Consider the following 9059-nt stretch of genomic DNA (forward strand, 5'->3'; position numbering starts at 1 on the left):
GGCGTAGAACATGCGTTATCGATTGCGGGGACGCTGTTCGCAACTGAGACTAGCCTACTTCTGTCTCCTTTCTTCCACCCTTCCGAGTTACGAAGGCCGTTATGTCTCCTTCTCTCTACACCCTCTCATCGACTTACTAGTTCTCATTCAACGCTCCCTCCTTTTTGCTCTTACTTAACCTTGCCACCCTCCATCGTTCTCTTTTTGCTTTCCTTCGTTTTTGATTGCGTTTTGGTGAATGTTAAACAAAATAAAGATACGAAGAATCAGCAAATATCGTAAATAATAACGGAAAAATAAATAAATATCGGCTTAAGCTATAAAGCAGATAACTGATGTATATAAAAACAAAATTTTTTACTCTTGGATATAATTGTTTCTGTAACGGTATTCTGCTACCAAAATATAGCTTCTTGTTAAACGAGAATTCAATGATTGAATGAGTGGACGAACAAGGGGACAAATTAACGATTAAAATCGAATGAGGCATTTTATCCTTGCTATATTTCAAAGCGACACATATGAATTTCAATCGAAGCACAAATTTATAAATATACTTACATATTTATGCTTACATTGAAAAACTTTAGATTGTAAACTTCTTGTCTTGAACAGGCGAAATTAAATGTACAATTTAGTAGTGTTTTAACGATTTGAAAGAAAATTCGGTGGATGTAAGCACGTTTCCAACATTAAAACTCTTGTCGATGGATCGTATCACCGTCGTTCATCAGGGGTAACGTTAGGTGCCGCGATGGTAGTGGTACAAGGGGCGAGGCCACGTATCGCTATAGAGGGAAGGGTGGCTCGGTGAATCGTATCCGTGTCACGAATGCGCGCGTCTGCTGCACTCTATCCCCTCGCCACCCCTTCGCGGTCAGCGCGAAAGAGGTGAATGCAGTTGGCCATCATTTTGCAATCTGTTCAGACGCCATTCAGATGCGTTCGACGCGAGTCCGATCCGACGCAGTCGCGCAATTTATCTGCGGAGCTACGTATCGTATTTTATCGTCTACCACAATGTCGATGTGCGCAGGGTGATGCTGTCGATCGTGACAACGTCTTAACGAGACGTGACAGACTACCTCGAAAAAGAAGAGAAAGGGGACCTTCTCACTCGCCTCGGCAAGGTATATATATATATATATATATATTATACATATGTATATATAACCAATGCAAATGCGAGTGCATGTGTGTTCGACGTTACTGTTCCGTCCAAAAACGTTTCAGTAGAAGTCTTGCGCAATATTATTATGCGTTCTATGTCAAATATAATCGGCCCCATGAAAATTTTCTCGTAAGAGCCAGATAATTCGTACGTTAAGTGAAAGCTGTTGTTTGAAAAATTTCATTCTTTCCATGTATATATTAACAATGCGACTTAAACAACAAAGTCAATATGAATTAAATCAATCAATAATTTATCAATTATAAAATATAACCATATCTACAATTATATTCATCTATGAGCACTCGAGTTTGCTATCTTCGACCAGTCGTTGATAACGAAATTTTACGCAAGTGCGTATATCCCTGAATTTGTGCGCCCTACGAAAACTCGTGAGGTTACTCCTGTAGAAGAATGAATGGAGGGATCAAGTCATTTGGCAGCGTGAGAGCTACTCTGATATTATCGCTTGAGAACACGTTACTGTTTGTTCGATTTCTAATTTTTTATGAGAAAGTATTTTTGTCTTGTATCATTCACAATATAAATCAAATGCAGTCAGCTTGAAACTGTAATTGAGGTTTTTTTTCGTTTCTTGATTTAACTACAATAAATAGAGATATTTGAGTTATTCTTAGATTTTCAACGAGTAATAAAATGTGTAACATATATTGTTTATCTTGAACGGTGAAACCATTTATTTACATTAGTGTAAAATCGAGGCACGCGGAGTCGAAGTTCCGGTGTTTATTGATTTTTTAGTACTACAACAATGATCGCCGGTTGCTACTGTCGTACTATAGCCGGTAAGTAAAAAGCATCAAATTTCGTTGTTTGCTTGTAAAAAAGAATCGTCGAAATAATATTCAAATTGAAAATTATACAAATTCGTTATCTATTATTTAATTCATGAAATCGAGCTAAGTGGATACAAAGAGAGATACAAAGATAAAGCGCAAATAATACGAATTTGTAGCAGAATGAATGTAATGCTTAAGCAAGCGTAAATGGCAAATAATATGGACATCCGGTTTCGTGAATCACCATTATATTCTTGAGAAACATATATACGTAAGATGTTTAAGATAGATGTTTTGTTATCTTTCAGATCAAGAGACAAAACTACGGAAGAATATTTAAACCTTAGAGTTAATAAATTTTAGATAATGAAAAATAAGGAAGTACGTGGCGATTTCAGAAAAATGTTTGCAACTTTTGAAACAATAAGATATTTAAAATTTTAATTTTTGTTATTTACTTAGTACAATTGTAAATGCAAATTGATGCAAAGACACTATTTTTATTATACGATCTCTCATTATTTGTATGATAATTTATATTCACATGAGCCAAAATGCTTGAAAATTGTAAGCAATATTATATCGAATAATCCATTTTCCCATGCAATTATTTCTGAAACTAATTGTCAAGAGAAATATTTCAAAAGATAATCTCAATTTTTGAAGTTTTTTTTTTCTTTGAGCAGTCGTCCTGGATAAGTGAGCAGAGAGAATAAAATGGATCATCGATGATTTTACAAGTTAGCAAAGAAATGTGATTCATTCAACGCGAATATTTATACGACATGGGCTAACGGAATCCGTTTTTCGTTGCTTTTCATTATATTGACGCGAGTAGAGTGCATTATTTCCCCAAACCAGCTATTCAAAGAAGAAATGATGTTCGCTCGCAAATAAACCGTAAAACTCGTTCTCGAATACGACATTATTGTCATTAATCGCACGTGCTCCGCTTTCATTCACGCCAACTCCCACCCGTGAATAACACAGTTCAAGCCGTTTACATTCACGCGGCGGTTGGCCGGCGCCGATGGGTCGACGAGGCCGTCGCCGTCCCGATTGGCCGTTGCTTACTCCCGACGTACTATACGAGAGAATGAGAGGAATCGCGAGACGATCGTGAAGCACTATGAATAGAACCGAAGCTCCAGGTCAAGGCATATGAAACGGAGCGTCTCTCGGGTAGTTCCGACAAGAAGTTTGCCTGTGGTTTCGGTTCCACCGCAATATGGCCGTATCGTTATACACACGATCCCCATTCTCGGAGCATCGTGCCCGTAAATCACACGTCAATCACACGCTGCTCGCAATATTGTCGAATGTGCTGTTGATGAGAGGTATCGATCAAACATTAGTGTGAAAAATAAGTTTTCTCTTTCGCTCGTTCGTAAATACCGTGTACATATCCGCTCGCTATTATTACCTCAACGAGAAAACAGGATGTGATTTATTCAGGATGCTCTGACTTCGGGATAGTGTATGACGCGGGCTGACCGTCGTGTGTGCGTGCGTGCGTGCGTGCCTGCGTGTCACCCGTATGTACGCGTATTGCAATTCATGGTTGACAAATGACTAATGGACGATTTTACATCTGTTCGTGTTCCTATCCTATTTTCTTCTATCCGTTATGTCTGTCTTCCCGTTTTATTTCGCAATTCTCTGTTTTATTAGAATTTAACAAATTATTTTTATTTGTTGTTCACAACACAGAATAAGTTCTCTCTATCGTTTCGCATTCACCTATTTGTCGAAACTGCATTGTATTTGCTGCGGTTTGTTAAAGTTAAATACATTTAATTTTTATTATTTTAAAAAGACAAAATTAATGTACGATAAGCAGAATACTTACAATGCTTCACAATATCGTAAAAGTTCTAGTTATGTCACAGTCTGTGTGTGTGTGTGAAATTTATTAATATTTTTATTATAGATGGTACAAGTGTTTCCTTGATTCATCATCATGCAAATGTTGTTAATTATTATGATGCAACAATCAACAACAACAGTGATAATATAAGTCCTCTGGAAAAATTTTATCTAATCACTGAACAAAAGTGGCATAAGGATACATTAGTGCCAATCTCCTTATTGCCCTCTACGAAGGGAATGCCTACAAGATCCCATCACAGGTAATGCTTATATAAAAATTTACAGTACCAGCTGTAATCGTATATCGCTAATGTTTCATGAAATATTAAGATTTATTCTTTATCTCAAAGTATTTTTAATACAGAATCTGGCAGTCCGTGACAGGACTGGATGATGCTGGAATGGATCTCCAAGTGGCCCAACTCAACAGTCAGACAGACAAGGAAGTACATTCCAGGACGACTCTATCATGGCTAGATTGGCATTTGCCTTACTTTGTAGCGCTTTGTGCAATCGCTGGCACTATTCTTTTTACATTCCTAGTAAGTATCATATTTCTTTACAATGTAGAAATACATATAGGGTGGTATTCATAGTCGAATCTTATTTAAAGATCGTCTCAAGCAATGTCTTAAGATGCTAATACGGCTCTGTGATTGGCTGATGGCATCTTAAGACAGTACTTAAGATGATCTTAAATATAAGATCCGACTATAAATACCGGTCATAGAGGATTCATTATCTTTTTTCTAAAAACAAATGACTATTAAAAAATCTATAGATATATAAAATCTGATTGATTTTATCAGATCGAATCATTTAAATACAGTATAATAATAAGCACTTTCCGACAGATCTTGTTATGGCTACGAAAACAAATGTCGCGTGAAAAAGATAACGAAAATGGCGATCGGCACGGTCTGGTCGAGGAAGGTGCCATTTGTCAGCCATCAGACAAGTCAACTAAAGACGCAAAAGAATCCATGGAGGCTAAGTGGGTTCATGAAGCATTCGCGAAGCAATCTGCACCCAAGTATCCGGTTCGACCAATTCCTCAAACCTCTTTACCCGAGGTAAGACAATTTATTAACGTAATTCGCACAAAAAGTATTAAATTATCACATTGGAAATAACCTTCATTACGTTAAAAGTCTTTGGCAACCCCCGAACGTAAACCGGAAGCGATACGTATAAAAGCAAAGGGATTGTTGGAAAGACGTGGCTCGAGTACAAGTTTAACCATAGAATTGGCACCAGCTCCCGAAAGTCCGCCACATATGGTCACTCCAACCCGAGAATGTACAACGGAAGAGTTTTTGCTAAGTGCAGGAAATGTATTGTCGAGAGCACAATTAAAAAGAGTTGCTGAAAGTACGGGAACGTTACACAAAGAATTTTGGGAGGTGCCACTTAATCTGCCGGAAAAGGTGGACATTTGTGGCTCGGGAGTGAAGAATCGATACAGCTCTGTTTTGCCCAATCTACAAACCAGAGTAGTTCTGCCAAGTTCCTCCGATGATCCGCTCACCGGCTATATAAACGCTAACTACATCCGAGTATGTATAGTAATGTTGTGCTATAGTAAAAATTATGCCTGAAAACTTTCAATACGCGCAAGCGTCTTTTATTATCCATTTGCACCAACTAATTAAAAAAGCTATAAAAGGGAAAACAAATGGGATTACAGGGATACGACAGCGAAAATGGTAGATACATCGCGACACAGGGACCATTAGCTAACACGATAGTAGACTTCTGGAAGATGATTTGGGCAGAAAAAGTTCCTGCAGTCGTCATGATAACTAGATTGTACGAAGCGTCCAAACCAAAGTGCGAAGCATATTTTCCCTATGACATAGATGATCGCATACAAGTTGAAGCTTTCACAATTATCGTTAACTATGTCGATATGAGAAACGGATATACCGTCAGAACTATGGAGATTCGACACGAAGGAGAAAGAAGACATCTGCAGCATTATTGGTAATATCACAGCGCTATTCAAATACACAACTAAAACGAAGATTCTCTGTTATATTTAATATAACAACAGGCATGTTACTCTCTGAAGGTTTGTCTATTAAATTTCAAAATGTATCGATAGGTATGATTCATGGCCGGACCATGCCGTACCTCAAACTGCAGATGCGCTCGTTAGTATGGCCGCAGAGGTAAACACTTTACCAGGACCAGTGGTCGTCCACTGCAGTGCAGGTATAGGACGAACTGGCTGTTTCATAGCAATAGGGATAGGAATGAATCAACTTATAAAAGATGGAAATGTCGATGTACTCGGTATTTTGTGTCAGATGAGGTAAGACAACAAACTCTAACTATACAGTTTATGTAACTTTCACGAATATAATTATGTAGATACACGTACGAGCACTTTTCATATTTTAGATACGACAGGGGAGGGATGGTGCAAACGGCTGAACAATATGAATTTATTCATAGAGCACTTTATCTTTTTGAACAGACACTAGACAGCAAACCGTCGACTTCGAGCGATTGAATGGATGTACTACAATAGGAATTTCCTTCGCTTATTTTTTCGTGAAATGGGACTTTATTATTGCCTAAGAGAATGTCACTTCGCAGGACTATATGCTTACCGCAGAAAAAAAAAACATTTTTAACGAATCTCAATGTTAGCCTGTGAACCGATGCTCTCTCATCTTTATCTCAATATTCAAACGAGTTAAAGCTCGTTTAATAAGCTGCCATTTTCTACTGCCATGACAAATCGTTGACAATTGATATCAATCACAGAGCTCAAGAGGTTAAAAAAAGGGTTCACTGTCGGAGTGCATTTTCTAAGCAGGTGCTTTTTAAAACTAAAGTATCATAAATAGCTTAATGAAAAGAGTATTTATGTTTATAATAACGCACGGTATAAATCGTGCGGCACATACGCTTAAAAATCAAGGTTATATTATTTTATATAAGTTACGAATTAGAAATAATCTCTAAATATGACGATAATGTATTCGCAATTCGTATCATAAAATTTATATCTAAAGATCACTAAATTTGGGATTTAATTATTCTCAAATTTTTCGTGTGTTAGAAAATAGTTAATAAGTTCCAATAATATATACAAAAATGTATAGAAACAGTTTTGCGACTGTACTAATATAACTCATACACACACAATATAATATATATTCTTCGCTACTACGATATTCACGCATCACGATGGAGTAGATACATGACAAAATTATTCCAACGTGTAAGAGCTAAAATTAATCGTAATTATTTTAATGTACATAATGTTAAGCGTGAGCTAAATATGAAATTGTATATACGTGTGTGTATGTGTGTATACATATATACACACATACACACACACATATACAGGGATACAAGATAAGGTAATAACTATTATTTTCGAAGATATTCAAGGTGATAATAGTCATTGTCTTATCCTGTGTACAATACATACGTACAATCTTACGTACACATACATATACACATACACGGATACACGTGAATAATTGTTAAAACAATTACTAATTTATGGGACCCAAATTAACTAAATACTGTATATTTTTAGTTCCTATTTGATTTTAAAGTATCTCTTATGATTTTTGCTTTTATTTAGCTGACTAAGACTGAACACGGATAGTACAATGTGATTTAAAAAGAAAAGAGAAAGAGACAATGGCTTGATAAAAATGTTGAATAAGAGTCAATTTGATAGACAAATACGAGCCGAATGTTACGTTGTTACAGCGAATATTCAGTATTCAAGCAACAGTTCAATTCATTCGTATGCAATTGCGTTGAAAAATGTTGCTAAGAGAAATATAAAGTATATTCGTTCACTCTACAATTTTACTCGTTTATTTATCAAATTGAGACTGATTTAATATAATAATTATTTATATTATAACTTTTAACTTTATAAGAAATAACAAATCTGTAGCAGTTAGAAGTAAATTCGTATTTATTCTAAAAAAAAGTATCTTATAAAGAAGATAATTTATAATATAATTCTCATGTCGTGTTTTGTATAAAAATAGATCTGTTTTATTTATCCAAATGATAAACTAATGATATGAAGAAAGAATTTAAATATATAATATCAGTTAATAGTTACATTCGGAAATGTAAATTTAACTTTGGAAATGTTTTCACGTAATAATCTTAAATTAAAATTAATATTCAATCGATAATACAGTTTTTCAAGTTTAATACACGAGTAGGTTAGTATGAGAAATTTAAGTCAACTTAAATTTTAATTATTATCGCAAATTTTCATGACAATAAACTATTATTACAACGTTAAAGTTTTGTTAATTGATTAAATACAAAGGATCTTTTTTGGCTGCTAATATTTTTTAGACTATTTAATAAATAATATAGTAATATTCGATATACATACTAAATAAAATTCTCGATAGAATCAGCCCGAATAGTATCGAAATTCATAGCGTATACATGTATTACGTGTATTTTGAGGTGTTAGTGGTTAACTCGTTTTGCATGGTCCAATTCGATCATCTCAATTTAGTCTGAATAAATGAAAATCTAACAGATAAACAATACGAAATGTATCTGACTTTTGCGTGCACACAAACACGTAGAGCAGTTTCGTACGTGCTAGTAAAGAAAATAAAATTCTTCGATATATACGCATAATTATCGCTTATTGCTTATTATTCGTTGTTATTGATTTAATACCTCGAAAAACATATGTATATTTATGTATACGCGCGTATGGAGTATATAAGTATATATGTGTGTGCATACTAGTGTACATAGATTGTACAGAGAGAATGAGAGAGAGAGAGAGAGAGAGAGAGAGAGGGAAGAGAATTATGTTTTTGAGAGAGTATGTATTTGTTTAAGGGAGACAAAGTATATATTATTTATAAGCGCGTAAAGTCGCAAGTGACTTGGTATAAGTGTATTAATAGGCAATGATAATAAACGATAACAATAATACTGTAACAATGATAACTGATAAAAATAATAACAATAATTAGCAACCCCTCGGTGTTCAATTGTACTTATATGTAATAAATGTTTATAGTGTCCACACATAGATACATGTATTAAATTTCTACATCGAGGCACCTTCATAATTTTCCTAATTTGATGCCATGCGATTATATTTAAAATTCGTATCGAAAATATATCGCGCGTTAAAAAAAAATTGTTTAATGGAAAAAAATTCGCTGCAGCAATTAATTCTTTATCCCCCAAAACTAAAA

The 9059-nt window shown here is 35.0% G+C and overlaps 1 protein-coding gene across 3 annotated transcripts; it reads left to right on the forward strand.

The window, feature by feature from the left end:
- Positions 1-869: 869 nt before the first annotated feature.
- On the forward strand, positions 870-8890 carry LOC105835893 (tyrosine-protein phosphatase non-receptor type 5). Of its 3 annotated transcripts, none has more exons than XM_012679536.3 (8): positions 870-1130; positions 3902-4100; positions 4205-4382; positions 4695-4913; positions 4992-5396; positions 5528-5823; positions 5945-6154; positions 6244-8890. In XM_012679536.3, exons 1-8 carry the CDS (start codon positions 896-898, stop codon positions 6353-6355), a joined length of 1854 nt encoding a protein of 617 aa, XP_012534990.2. In that variant the 5' UTR covers positions 870-895; the 3' UTR covers positions 6356-8890. The 3 variants fall into 3 exon arrangements, with proteins under 3 accessions (XP_012534990.2, XP_036147837.1, XP_012534991.1); XM_036291944.1 differs by lacking the exon at positions 870-1130 and adding an exon at positions 1150-1977 and having other exon boundaries at positions 6244-6355; XM_012679537.3 differs by lacking the exon at positions 870-1130 and adding an exon at positions 1990-3308 and having other exon boundaries at positions 6244-6355.
- The last annotated feature ends 169 nt before the right edge of the window (positions 8891-9059 follow it).

The sequence above is a fragment of the Monomorium pharaonis genome, chromosome 9 (genome assembly GCF_013373865.1).
Source record: "Monomorium pharaonis isolate MP-MQ-018 chromosome 9, ASM1337386v2, whole genome shotgun sequence".
NCBI lineage: Eukaryota > Metazoa > Arthropoda > Insecta > Hymenoptera > Formicidae > Monomorium > Monomorium pharaonis.

Coding starts and splice junctions, on each gene's coding strand:
- LOC105835893 (XM_012679536.3), top strand. CDS start 896: ATGCAGTTGGCCATCATTTTGCAATCTGTTCAGACGCCATTCAGATGC. Junction 5,397..5,527: donor TAAACGCTAACTACATCCGA/GTATGTATAGTA, acceptor ATGGGATTACAG/GGATACGACAGCGAAAATGG. Junction 6,155..6,243: donor GGTATTTTGTGTCAGATGAG/GTAAGACAACAA, acceptor TTCATATTTTAG/ATACGACAGGGGAGGGATGG.